General features: G+C 31.8%; 3 protein-coding genes across 9 annotated transcripts; 2 read left to right on the top strand and 1 right to left on the bottom strand.

The window, feature by feature from the left end:
• Positions 1-1,053: 1,053 nt before the first annotated feature.
• Positions 1,054-3,021, top strand: LOC125850839 (putative UPF0481 protein At3g02645). Its single transcript, XM_049530681.1, has 2 exons — positions 1,054-1,274; positions 1,593-3,021. The coding sequence occupies exons 1-2, from the start codon at positions 1,054-1,056 to the stop codon at positions 3,019-3,021; spliced, it is 1,650 nt and encodes a 549-aa protein (XP_049386638.1).
• An 807-nt stretch (positions 3,022-3,828) lies between these two features.
• On the top strand, positions 3,829-4,918 carry LOC125850835 (uncharacterized). 7 transcript variants are annotated; one of them, XM_049530671.1, is made up of 3 exons: positions 3,829-4,140; positions 4,198-4,254; positions 4,315-4,918. In XM_049530671.1, the coding sequence occupies exons 1-3, from the start codon at positions 3,942-3,944 to the stop codon at positions 4,710-4,712; spliced, it is 654 nt and encodes a 217-aa protein (XP_049386628.1). In that variant the 5' UTR covers positions 3,829-3,941; the 3' UTR covers positions 4,713-4,918. The 7 variants fall into 7 exon arrangements, with proteins under 7 accessions (XP_049386628.1, XP_049386629.1, XP_049386631.1 ...); XM_049530672.1 differs by having other exon boundaries at positions 3,829-4,254; positions 4,315-4,494; positions 4,597-4,918; XM_049530674.1 differs by lacking the exon at positions 4,198-4,254 and having other exon boundaries at positions 3,829-4,197; positions 4,372-4,918.
• Positions 4,919-12,049: 7,131 nt separating this feature from the next.
• On the bottom strand, positions 12,050-12,951 carry LOC125850829 (ethylene-responsive transcription factor ERF003-like). Its single transcript, XM_049530663.1, has 2 exons — positions 12,781-12,951; positions 12,050-12,682 (listed from the first exon to the last, which is right to left on the bottom strand). Exons 1-2 carry the CDS (start codon positions 12,861-12,863, stop codon positions 12,217-12,219), a joined length of 549 nt encoding a protein of 182 aa, XP_049386620.1. The 5' UTR covers positions 12,864-12,951; the 3' UTR covers positions 12,050-12,216.
• Positions 12,952-13,079: the final 128 nt, after the last annotated feature.

Genomic DNA, 13,079 nt, shown 5'->3' with positions numbered 1-13,079 from the left:
TTTACCTTATTATTTTGGTATAAAAAATGACTGACAATTATTGTACTTTTTCTGCAGATTGATTTGCAACAAAAGCAGATAAACGAAAGAGCTACAAGTACAATGTCAAATTTTATTAATTCAGTACGAATGATAATCTCTTAATTAGAAGTATATGATTTTTTTTTAGGTCAACTTTATCAAACATGTAATTTAAATCCATAAAAGAAAAAAATAGAAATAAATTGTATTCATTTTCCTCTACTATTTGAAGAGTTGTTGGTATAAAATAATAAATTTTCCAATTGGTCTATCTAAGAGGTTTAATTTTAATTTTTTATTTCAAATGCTTGTAAAACACTCGACTTTCTTAGATTCATTTTTTTTCATTTATTTTATTTTTGTGGTCCTATTACAGCTTAGGCGATTCTCTTTATTTTTTTTCTTTAACGAGATTTTTTTTTTTCCACAAAATAAACAATTGGTGCTTTAATTTCTCTTTTACTTCTTTGAAGAGCAATAACTAAATAATGGTTGCCTCAAAAGAAACTTACACCTTTCAAATATATATGCGTGATATATATTTATCCGTCTCAAATTAGTTGTCATATTTCACTTTTGGAGATTCAAACTATGCAAACTTTGATTAATATTTTAAACTAATTTGTTCATCAACTTGATATGAGAAAAGTTGCAACTTATACGTAGTACTTGTAGTATGGTATATTTAAATATCCAAATTGAAATTATAAAATATCAAATTAATCTAATCTAATTTTAGCGAAAGTAAATTCTTTTTTTTCCAAGAACCACTTTATTCGATCTTAGGCCTTCTTTTGTAACAAAGGGATAATTTATTACCTAGTACTTATATATATGTTTCTTTTTACATAAAAAGAGGTACTTAATATTACGCCTTTAAGATTATGTTTTGTTAATCACATTTATGTCTATTTTCACACCTATAAAATCTTGAGAGTTACATTTATCGTAACTCCACCATTCAATAAACCAAAACGGATGTATTTTATTTTTAAATCTTAAGGATTTGAAACTGTTCTTTTTTCACCAAAAATGGCATCAAACTGCAGTACTTCAAACTTTGATGAGCATCGATGGATTATTCAAATCCGTCGAACACTCGATGAAGAACTTGAAGAAGACACTGAAATTCCAGTTAGCATTTTCAATGTACCAAAAGCCCTATTGCTGAGTGACCAAGATTGTTACGTGCCACAATTGGTGGCAATAGGCCCTTATCATTATTGGCGCTCAGACCTCCACGACATGGAAAGGTAAATATTTGAATTTAGAGGTAGCAAATGAACGTGTTGGATTTAATTTGGGCCATGACTCGATTTGTTCATAAAATTGTTTGTGTCACGATGGTACAAATAACATGTCATGACCCCATTCCCTCAATATGATTCTTAGGGACTACATGATTTTTGACATTTTTATTTTTCAAACCTCCTGATCAAAAATTCTGAATCCATCACTGATTTTGACAAGTCATGTTCAATTCATTAGGCCAAGTTAATAAACGAGTCATATCTCAAGTCGTTTAAATTTGGGCGGGTATACTAAACAATCTGTTGATTTTGCCACTTCAGGTACAAGCTAGCTGCTGCAAAGAGAACTCAAAAACACCTCTATAGCCTCAAATTTCAACATCTTGTGGAACAATTGATAAAATTTGAGAATAGAATTCGTTGTTCGTACCATAAATACTTGAATTTCAATGGAGAAACTTTAGCCTGGATGATGGCGGTGGACGCCTCTTTCTTACTCGAATTCCTTCAAATCTATGCCATCAAAGAAGGTAAAATTCTAACCAGAGTATCCTCAAGAATGTCACATTTGGTTGATGTTGCAGGGAGAAAATCCGCGCATAACGCTATTCTTAGAGATTTAATTATGCTCGAAAATCAAATCCCATTGTTCTTACTAAGAAAAATATTGGAAGTCCAATATTCATCTTTAGAGTTAGCAGACACAATGTTGATGGCAATGCTAACGGGATTCTGTAAAGAACTTTCTCCGTTCCAAATGATAGACGAATCCCCAAAAGTAAACGTCACAGAATGCTCTCACTTGCTAGATTTTTTGTACCAATTCATTGTGCCCAAATTAGACGTAACAACTTCTGAGATAACAGAAGATGATCACGAACAAATTAGCTCGATTGAAGAAGAAAATAATACTTTCGTTGGAAAATCAAGTCACATCGGACAACTTATTAACGAAATTTGGAAGATCCTTGTGAAAATAAACAGAGGACCAGTACGTTTTCTTAAGAAAATTGTATTTTCCAAACCAATTAAATTCTTAGTAAAAGTACCTTGGAAACTTTTTTCTAATCTTCCTGTGATTAAACTTTTTATTGAACCAATTACATATTTATTCTTTTCACAAGAAAAAGCAGAGGTAAATTTCGAAAGTAACATGAATAAGCCTCCACTTTTTGAAGAATTAGCCATACCATCAGTAACTGAACTTTCTAAATCCGGAATTAATTTCGTAGCCACCAATGAAGGTATCATGAGCATAAATTTCGACGATACAAAGATCAAATTTCATTTGCCTAGAGTCAGTCTAGATGTAAATACAGAGGTAATTTTGAGGAATTTAGTTGCGTATGAGGCATGTAATGCATCAGGGCCATTGGTTTTTACGCGTTACACTGAATTAATGAATGGGATTATTGATACTGAAGAAGATGCGGTGTTACTTAGAGAAAAGGGGATAATTTTGAACCGTTTGAAGAGTGATAAAGAAGTTGCGAAGTTGTGGAATGGGATGAGTAGATCGTTGAGATTAACAAAAGTTCCGTTTATAGATAAAGTGATTGAAGATGTGAATGGATTTTACAATGGGAGATGGAGTATCAAGATTGGAAAAATGATGAAGCATTATGTGTTTGGATCATGGCAGTTTCTCACATTTTTGGCTGCAATTATGCTGCTAATGTTGATGACTTTACAAGCGTTTTGTTCAGTCTATAAGTGTGCTCGTATATTTCATACTCAAAATTCTGGATAGAGATACAGTCTATGTACATCTTATCTTCTTCAGACCCCACTTGTGAAGCTACACTGGGTAAGTTATAAGTTGTTGTTTAATACTAATGAATGATTCTTTTCTTTTTATTTGTTTTATTAAAATGTAAATATTTATTTTCTTAAGATAAGCAAAAGCACATAACATAAGAGTAAAAAGTTCTACTTGTGATCAGATGCATGGCTGTTGGTTGAAGAAATGCTAAAGTGAAAGGTGGATTTGTGCAATTGTTTAAAGGAAGATGCGTGGTGCTTTAATAATTATTTATGTTTTTTCAGATTTGTGATTTGACGTTCTTATGATCTTTTTCAAGATGCTATTTCTCCAAGTTTTGGTGTACAGAATAATTTGTTGCTTTTGTTGATAGAAGGAAACATAACGTACTAACAATTATCCAATAAAATTAGTCGAAGTGCAAATAAACTAGGTCAATACCACGGCTAGAAAAAAAGAGAAAGAAAGTAATCTTTAATTCTTTAGCTTTACCATTCCTGTAACATTGTCTGTACGATCTTGGTGCTGCGGACTAAATAGCTGTTACAAACGATTGATTCAAAAGAAACGCGTCCATTGACAATCCGCTATATTATATTCAGTTACAAGTATTTATAACCAACCGTCTATATATATAAATACAACTAAAAGTTTTTAGTAACTATGTATGCAATTACATTAACTCAACTGTTGCTAAATGTCTCTGGACAATACTAAAAAAATAATTCATTGACACTAAATAGCTCTTTTGTTATAGTGTACGACGATTAATCCAACTAATTATAAACCAGAAGATGTTATAGAAAAAGAGTAGCACAGTACAAAATCGCTGGTATCACGTGTACCTAGCTACAAGCAGTAAAGTGAAAAGAAAATAGTAGTAGTAATGAAAATCCATACGTACGCTTATGGTAAAATTTGTTTTTTTTCTTGCACTAGATCAAGGAACTAATGGTGGTGAAAAGATTGGAACAAGAGGTGCATTAAATATCGGGACAAGTGGAGGTGGCGGAGAAGGAACTAGTGGTGGTGGAAAGATTATGAACGGAGGTGGCGAAGGAACTAGTGGTGGTGGGAATATTATAACCGGAGGACGTATTGGTGGAGGTGGTGAAGGAACAAGTGGTGGTGGACGGATAATAAACGGAGGACGTCTAGGTGGAGGTGGGGACGGGACTAGTGGTGGTGGACGGATTATAATCAGAGGACGTCGTGGTGGAGGTGGAGAAGGTACTAGTGGTGGTGGTGGACGGATTATAATTGGAGGACGTCGTGGAGGAGGTGGAGAGGGAACTAGTGGTGGTGGACGGATTATAATTGGAGGACGTCGTGGTGGAGGTGGAGAGGGAACTAGTGGTGGTGGACGGATTATAATTGGAGGACGTCGTGGTGGAGGTGGAGAAGGAACTAGTGGTGGTGGACGGATTATAATTGGAGGACGTCGTGGTGGAGGTGGAGAAGGTACTAGTGGTGGTGGACGGATTATAAATGGAGGTGGCGATGGAACAAGTGGTGGTGGACGGATTATTATTGGAGGACGTCTTCCTGGTGGAGGCGGAGAAGGAACTAGTGGTGGTGGACGGATTATAATTGGAGGACGTCTTCGTGGTGGAGGCGGAGACAGAACTAAGGGTGGTGGAGGGGTTGTTACAGGAGGACGATGTCTTTTTGGTGGATGACGTGGAATTGATCTTCTTCTTCCGTGATTGTTTCTCCTTTGGCTGCTCATGAACTTCAATTCTTCTTCATATTTCAATGCATTTTGAATATGTTTGTTATTTGGATGATCAGCTCTTGCTTCCAAAAAGAGGTTAAATGAGCTAATGAGGAGTACTAGCACTAGCAAAATCAGGCTACTATTAATGTTGAGTTTCATCTCGATCTCGATCTCAATGTCTACTTGTTTAACTTTATTTCCTTTTAATTCTACTCAGATTGTTTGGCTGCGTTATCCATATTGTTCAACTCAATATATATTTGTAATCTTTGTGTGGTAAGTAGCTAGATATCGGAATTGGTACATAAATTGAGAAACGCTGCTTAATTAAATGCATTGCAGGTAATAAGTGTACTCTACCAGACAACCATATATGCAGAGTGCAATAGTAAATGCATGCAAGTCGCAACACAAGTATCAAGAAATATTTGGATGGAGTCTCTTTCAATTTTACTTTAGGATATTGATTTGGAGATGCATGGATGCACCAGTAAGGAGGTACAAGAGATTGATTATAGAGGGTATGATGAGAGGTTGAGGTAGGTCGAAAAAGTATTAGATAGAGGTGGTAAGATAAAATATGACGCAACTTCAGATTACCAAAGACATGACCTTAGATAGAAGGGTGTGGAAGACACATATTATAAGGGTAGAAGGTTAGTTGGTGTTTGCGACGATACTAGTTGTATTATTATAGTTCTTGTTCTTTTTATTTGTAGTACCATTGATTATTATTGTTTTTAATAGTCTACCTTAGTTTGTTGTTTATGGTGTTTCGATTTTCACATGATTTTATTGTTGTTTTGGCTCATCTCCGATAGACTTGGCATTGTTTCTTTGCTATATTCTCTTCTTATCTCCTTCTCGTTTCCTTCTTCTTTGTATTGGGATTTATAGCTCTGGAGCCGAGGATCTTTCAAAATCAGTCATTTCATTTATACGAGATAGTTGTAAGATTTATATTTATTTACCCTTGTCATACCTCACTTGTGGAATTTAACGACTCATCATGTTGTTGTTGACGACATTATTTAATTAGTGATGGTAAATATCCTTGCACACAATTAGCCCATGTTATCTTACCCCCAGTTAAAAATTAAAGTGAGGATATACATCACTTAATATCTATAATCACTTAATATATTAAAATTATAATTGAAATATTTAAATACTATATGATACTATAAGTTCAATTCTTCTCATGTCATAAGTCATAAAAGTATCTCTTGTTTGAATGTTGAAAAATTTAAATTAATGCCATATTTGAGTATCTAATATGGGTAAATTTCATATATTAAGAATAGTCCATTTTAACAAATTAATAGAGTTTTTCTCCCATAATACCCTTGCTACTAAATTACTAAGTACTTACATATAAAGAAGGGATAAGAGTCTGAAAAATATCCCAACTTTGGTCAGATTTGCTGTTGCGATACTAAACTTTCATGAGGACCTATTACCTCCCTAGACTATTTAATACCGTATTTTAAACATATATATTTTCCCACATGGACATAAAAAATAATGCAAAGTTATAAATAGTAATGTGTCCACGTGGGCACATATATACCTTTAAAATACACTATTAAATAGTTCAGGGGGTAAAAAATACCGTATTAAATAGTCTAGAGAGGTAATAGGTCCTTATGAAAGTTTAGTATCGCAACAGCAAATCCGACCAAAATTGGGATAGTCAAACTTAGAGTTTCAAAACATCATTAATTAAGTTTAGTTTAGTAAAAAACACTCGTACTAACATTTACTTTAAGGATCGTGTCAAGTCAACCGAAATTAAGTAAAAAAAAAAAAGGGTATGAAAATACAATTGATGTTCACCGTAGATATTAAGTTTATACTCTCTACATCATATTAGTTGATTATTATACTAAATATAGTTGTCTCATATTAGTTGATCACCTTACCAAATCAAGAAAACATTAAATATATTTTTCCTATATTACCATTACAATTAATTCTTTTTTAAAGTGTTTACATTTGTTTGTAAAGCTTCCAAGAAATTTTTTAAGGGGTTAATTAGTAAAATCGTCTTCTTATTTATGGCATCTTAAGCATTGTGTAAAATGGAAAATGATCCACTTTATAGAACGGTGGGAGTATTTATAGTATTATTAATAATGATTAAGGGTAATGCTAAATTGCCAGAAAATTAAAAAGTTTATAATATCTTTTTTTATTTTAAAATGAACTAATCTTTTTCCATTTTTTAGTTAAAAGGTATTAAAGATAAAAGGGTAAAAATGTTCAAAAATATAAAATAACATAGGTAAAATACCATTCTGGCCAAAATAACTTTTTCAAATGATTGGGTAATGCTAAATGACTAGAAAATTTGGTTAGAATTTGGCCAGAAAATTAAAAAGTTTATAATATCTTTTTTATTTTAAAATAAACTAATCTTTTCCCCATTTTTTAGTTAAAATGTATTAAAATTAAAAGAATAAAAATATTTAAAAAGATAACATAACATAGGTAAAATACTACTCCCTCCGTCCACATTTGTTTGTCAGGGTAAAGTCATGCACACCCCTCAAGAAAAATTTAATAGAAGGTGTAATTTGACTAATATAACCCTACTATACCAAGAATACTAAAAGTCTACATAACTTTTCAATTGAACTATACTATCATTAAGGACAGAATTCGAAAAAGGTGACTAATTATTTCTTGATTGTTTAAATTGACAATTAATCTTGGACATCTATTTTTAATATACCTGCCAAATAATTATGGACGGAGGGAGTATTTGACAAATTCTGGTTAAAAGTCAAAGGGAGACAGATGGTTTAAGAATCATCATATTGAATGAGTGAATGTTGAAGTGAGAAAAGTTGAAGATGGGGGAGAAATGAGCATGCATGGGAACATTAAGTTTGCTGTAAAAGAGCTGGCGGATAGTTGGAAATTAAATGTGCAAAATTGCGTTGCTCTATGTGCCACAATTTAAGTGTAAACGAAGAAGACGCGTACAATTACTATGCATGAGGATAAATGATGGCTAGGATTGTCGTGGTTCTTTCATTCTTAATTAAAGGTCTCGAATACGAGTTCTCTATCGGACACCGGGTGAAAAACAATAAAGGAAAAAGATAAATGATAGATCTTTTGGATCTATCTCTTCTTGACATATTTTTCAATTAATAAATTACGCGGTTAAGTAAATATTTACTAGTTAATTAGCTAACATAGCTACAATTTGTATTAATTACAATCGGAACTTACTTCTAGCTATAATTGCAGTCCTCTCTCTCTCTCTCCTCTCTCTCTCACTCTCTCTCCTCCTTTTTCAGTCATCTCTCCCTCGCCTCTCTCCTCTCCCTGTTCCAGTCTCTCTCTCTCTCTCTCGATTCTCTTCTGTTCAGTCTCTCTCTCACTTTATAAAAACACAAATTATACAAATACAAATGTATAATTTGTGTTTGTATAAAGCGAGATAGACTGGATATACAAATACATATCTCACCGCCCTATACACTTATAATTATACAAATACAACTCTCTCCCTGCCAGTTCTCTTGTGCCTTTCTCTCTCGCTTTATACAAACACAAATTATACAAACACAAATTATAAATTTGTGTTTGTATAAAGCGAGAGAGAGACTAGATATACAAATACAAATGTTTGAACTCGATTCAATTGTATACGGATACACATTGATTGCATATACAAATACAATCATTGATATATATACATAGTAGTTACATATATACAATTATCTAACTGATATACAAATACAATTCACCTCTCTCCAATCTCTGCCCTCTCTCGCTTGCCTCTCTCTTCCCTTTAACATGTAGGTGCGAATTGTAATTAGAAAACTATAACTATGGAACATAATTGAGTTATTTTTTAGTGGCTATATGCCAAAATTCCTCCCTAATAGCTATGAAAATTTGGAACGGGTTAGTTTGGTCCAAAACCATTAATTGGAGTCAGCCCAACCATAAAGTTCAGCCCAGAAAGGAGGTTCAATTATCGTGTTTGCTGGGAAAGAAACAGCGACCCAATATGAACCATGTCGTCTAAAATTAGGAAAATCAAATTTCTAACTCATTACTCATTAGCAATGTAATCCTTTTGACGTGTTGGTTGGACTTTGGAGTTAAAAAAGAAAGAAGAAGAAGAAGAAGAAGAAAAAATGAACTTAAATTATTGTCCATCTAATTGCTTAAATTAAAAATAGTTAATAGATATATAATTAATACGTATTTAATATGCATCTAACTTTGTATATTTTATAGATATCGTCAGCTACGAAAAGTAAACAATGAATCTAATTAGATATTTATATAAAGATTCTTGCGAACTAATTAATAGCCTGTTTGACCAAGCTTTTATGAAGTCAAAAATGCTTATTCAAAAAAGTAAGATGTTTGACCAGAATTTTGGAAGGAAATATGCGTTTCGAGAGTAGCAGAAGTTATTTTTCAAAAGTTAGAAAAAAACAAATTTCTCCAAAAATAATAAAAATACTTAGATACACTTTATAAAGCTTCTTACTTCTGTTTAGTGAAACCCTTTAGTGACAACGTGTTATTGTCTTGTTTCAACCCATAGCTATGACATTTCCTCGTTTTGTCATGTCATTTAAATTCAATGAATGAGTAAACAACAAAAGAACGTGCTAGGGAAACAATCAAACAACCCCGTTTGAACAGTATATGGTAATTGCTAAAGAGAAAATAATTTAAGTTATATACGTTGTCAGTATAATTTTCTTTTAATATTATCAAATCATCTTTACTTCTAATAGTAGTTTATGTGTCTTACTTTGAAATTACAAATCTCATATTTTACAAAGATGTAATTACATATATATAAAAGTTAAATTTACTGACACTTTTTCTTTATACTAAATAATATATATATATATATATATATATATATAACTTAAACTCAAACAAAAAAAATACGTGAATGCCATGTGCGGGGAGCCTTAGAGAACATGGGATTTGCACATGTGATGAGATATGGGACTTAGGAGCAGACAATACTTGCCCAATTCTAACGGTTCATCAGTCAACACTTATCACCGGCCCACATATTGTTTTAGGTTTAGATAGTTCACCTTAAATTCTGGTGCGTGAACAATTTTATTATGAGCGTCTGATATTGAAAAATAAAATTTTAGTTAGACCCTGCTATGATAACATGTTAAAGAATTGAATCTTACATGCTTAATTTAATTTTAAAAAATTCACTCATATAGGAGAATTATTTAGATCATATTAAAGAGACTATTTATTCCTTAAACCGTTGAGATGAGGCGCTTCACACATCACTTTTTTTTTGTTAACAGACTATGAGGAAAAACGTAATATGATACTCTCTATGGTCCAATTTAATTATATAGCCTAATATGAGTAAAAAAAATAATTAATTTTAAAATTTCTAATGTTTTTATTAATTTATATGGGAATTTATTGGGTCAAACCTCCAGATTAACAAACTACAAGATGGAATATATGAATCAGAAATTAGAGCGTATTTAACTTATCCAGAGTAATAAATTAATTTACTTTAGACCTTCTAGTATTGTTTGGCCACGTTTCCAACTACTCCACTCGTACATCTTTATTTGTCAACTATATTAAAAATAAATATTTATTTTTATTTATTAATTTTAAAATATTAAGAAATAATTTATCACTTAATTTCTAATTTATTGTTATTATATTAATTATATTCATTTCCACTAACGCATTTTTTAAAATATTAAATTTATTATATTCAAAAATGATATAATAAAATTGTCATTATATTTATCGCTCCTTAAGAGCTATGTTAAGCCAATAATGAATATGTTAATATGTCGATAAAGAGTAGTACTTGCTAATAGTCTTTTCTCAGATTCTATGTTATAGTCTCATAGTCTGTTTAGTTAAATTTATAAAATAATACTTTTTTGAAAAACATATGTTTTAAAAAAGTTTTTTTTGTGAGAAACTGTTTGTTTTAAGCATATCAACTTCAAAAGCATTTAGAGGTGTTAATTAATGTTTGATCAATTTTTTAAAAAGTACTTCTAATTAAGCCTGATTTTGTAAAAGCGTTTTTAAAATAATTACTACTTTGGGAGAAAAACTATTCTTTTTATCTTCTGAAAAATAACTTATGCTATTTCTCAAAACATTTTATTTTTTCCTAAAAACTAAGTCAAACACTTCAATTTTTCTAAGTAAATATTTTGAACCTCCCAAAAACTTGGACAAACATATCATATATAGGTCAACCAAATTAATTGAGTGTTCGGTGTATTTAGATCTACTATATACTATTCTCTTTGTATTGAAAAAAAAAGGTAGGAGGTATTCTCTTTGTGTTTTATCCCTTTTTTGTTCCAAAAATTAGTTATTCTTGTAATTATTTTTCAAATTTTTTGATTTTCTAGTAGTGTATGTTCACTTACAAAGGTATTATATTTAAATAATATAAACTTATTTTCATGTTTGGAGTATCAGGTCGTTTACACTTGCTGTAATATAAATATCTTATTTTCGTGAATTTAAATTTGACATTTTAAAGAGGCTTATTCGTAGGTATGATTGACCTGATAGTATAAGAAAAATTGTAGTGACAATATATAAAACTGAAACTCTTAAGAAATTATATTGTATTAACAATTTTATTTCCTCTATCAGCGGTTCTCTACAAAGCAAACTTCATGCCATAGATACTGCGTACACCACTAGTCAAGACTTTAGTGGATCGACTTTATTACATATTAATTCCTAATTTTTATCTTATATCATGAAATAAGTACACAATTATTATTATATATAATTTTTTTTTACGGTGCTTCCTCTATCTCTTTAAATTAAAGTCCACTACAATCAATTTTACAATGTATTAATCTTTGGTTCTGAATACACTAAATCATCAAAATTCCAGATAGTCCAAAAAGAAACAACCAAAATTTGCATTTAAACAATTGTTTCATATAGTCAAAAAGTAGCAGCTTTCCAAAGAATTTGTGTCGTCCAAGTTGTGACTCTTGTAATGAAAGTTGTCTGCTCTCAGTGCTAAAGCAAATGAGAAAATGATTTAGATAATTTGAACATATCGATATAATTTAACTTGTTATAATAGATTTATCGTAGAATGTCTGCCTTCTTTTTTGCAGTTACTAAATTTACGTGTTTTAGAGAGTTACTTATCGTTATCTTTTAGCGATCCAATTCTGGAACCTGTTCATACTATAAGCCATTGAGGAATTCAAACTTAACAAGGATGGATAATGATCATGTGAGCATACTTCAAAGAAGAAGAAAAAGTCCAATGGTTCGGCCCTTCTCCAAATAACGGGAATTTTGTGCACTAGACTGCTCTTTTTTATGCGAGCTACAGACTATACATTTTTAACTTGGTACTGAGTGAAAAAAATTAGGATGAAGAAACAGAGGAGGATTTCATTAGAATGTAAAAGTGTTACATTCACATTGATGGCTTATTCTTGCAAAACAGAACAGAGTTCAATTGATCCGTAATCCAACAACTCTTCAATCATTTGTTCAATTTGATGATCTTCAAGTGACTTGAATTGTTGCGTACTCTCTGCTTGGCTTTCATAACTTACCGGCATTTCGACACTCAATTGCACATTTCTTCTAGCAATGCCATGATCTCCCCTGTTTCCAAGTTGATGACATGATGATAACTGATTATTTTCATCTTCTAATTTCATCGTTTCAGGTCGATTATTCACCATATTAAGAGATTTCATCTGGCATCGTTGTAGTTTAGCTATCAAAGCAGCAGACAGATACTTAGTCGAGGATGATGAATGAGAATCACTATCATTAAAAGCGAAATTCGTTCGTGCTCTTGGTCCACACATGAGCCTTGCAGCTTCATCATATGCTCGCGCTGCATCCTCTGCTGTCTCAAATGTACCTAGCCATATTCTCGTCTTCCTATTTAATTTACAAAAAAAAATAAAAAAATCAATTTATTGTAATTCAATTAAAGAAATTAAATTGACGTCAAACACTTCAGAGAGAAGAGGAATTACAGTAAAGGATGTCGAATTTCGGAAACCCAGGAACCCCAATGTCGCTGACGGACACCACGAAATCGTTGTTGTGGACGAGCCATGGCGGATTTGGCAGCAACAGAATTTTGATTTAACAAAGTGTTTGTGATAAGTGTAAGAGAGGAAGAAGAGTAGTCCTTAGATAATTGAAGGAGAAACGCTTTAAGGGGTTTTTGTAAGCGCTCTTTTCGGCCTTCAGCTGGCAATAGACATGGGATTGGGCCCACAAGGCTTTCTATACCTTTCTTTCCTTCCTTCCAATAAAATAAAATAATGAA

Source organism: Solanum stenotomum, unplaced genomic scaffold (assembly GCF_019186545.1).
Source record: "Solanum stenotomum isolate F172 unplaced genomic scaffold, ASM1918654v1 scaffold1971, whole genome shotgun sequence".
In the NCBI taxonomy this organism is placed as follows: Eukaryota; Viridiplantae; Streptophyta; class Magnoliopsida; order Solanales; family Solanaceae; genus Solanum; species Solanum stenotomum.
This window is presented reverse-complemented; position numbering and strand designations above follow the sequence as displayed.

What these genes read in the sequence shown, in the direction of transcription:
- LOC125850839 (XM_049530681.1), top strand. Translation starts at nt 1,054, where the DNA reads ATGGCATCAAACTGCAGTACTTCAAACTTTGATGAGCATCGATGGATT. An exon ending in GACCTCCACGACATGGAAAG is followed by an intron (nt 1,275 to 1,592) that starts GTAAATATTTGA and finishes TTGCCACTTCAG; the next exon opens with GTACAAGCTAGCTGCTGCAA.
- LOC125850835 (XM_049530668.1), top strand. Translation starts at nt 3,942, where the DNA reads ATGGTAAAATTTGTTTTTTTTCTTGCACTAGATCAAGGAACTAATGGT. An exon ending in CAGAGGACGTCGTGGTGGAG is followed by an intron (nt 4,255 to 4,314) that starts GTGGAGAAGGTA and finishes GTCGTGGAGGAG; the next exon opens with GTGGAGAGGGAACTAGTGGT.
- LOC125850829 (XM_049530663.1), bottom strand. Translation starts at nt 12,863, where the DNA reads ATGGCTCGTCCACAACAACGATTTCGTGGTGTCCGTCAGCGACATTGG. An exon ending in GAAATTCGACATCCTTTACT is followed by an intron (nt 12,683 to 12,780) that starts GTAATTCCTCTT and finishes TAAATTAAATAG; the next exon opens with GAAGACGAGAATATGGCTAG.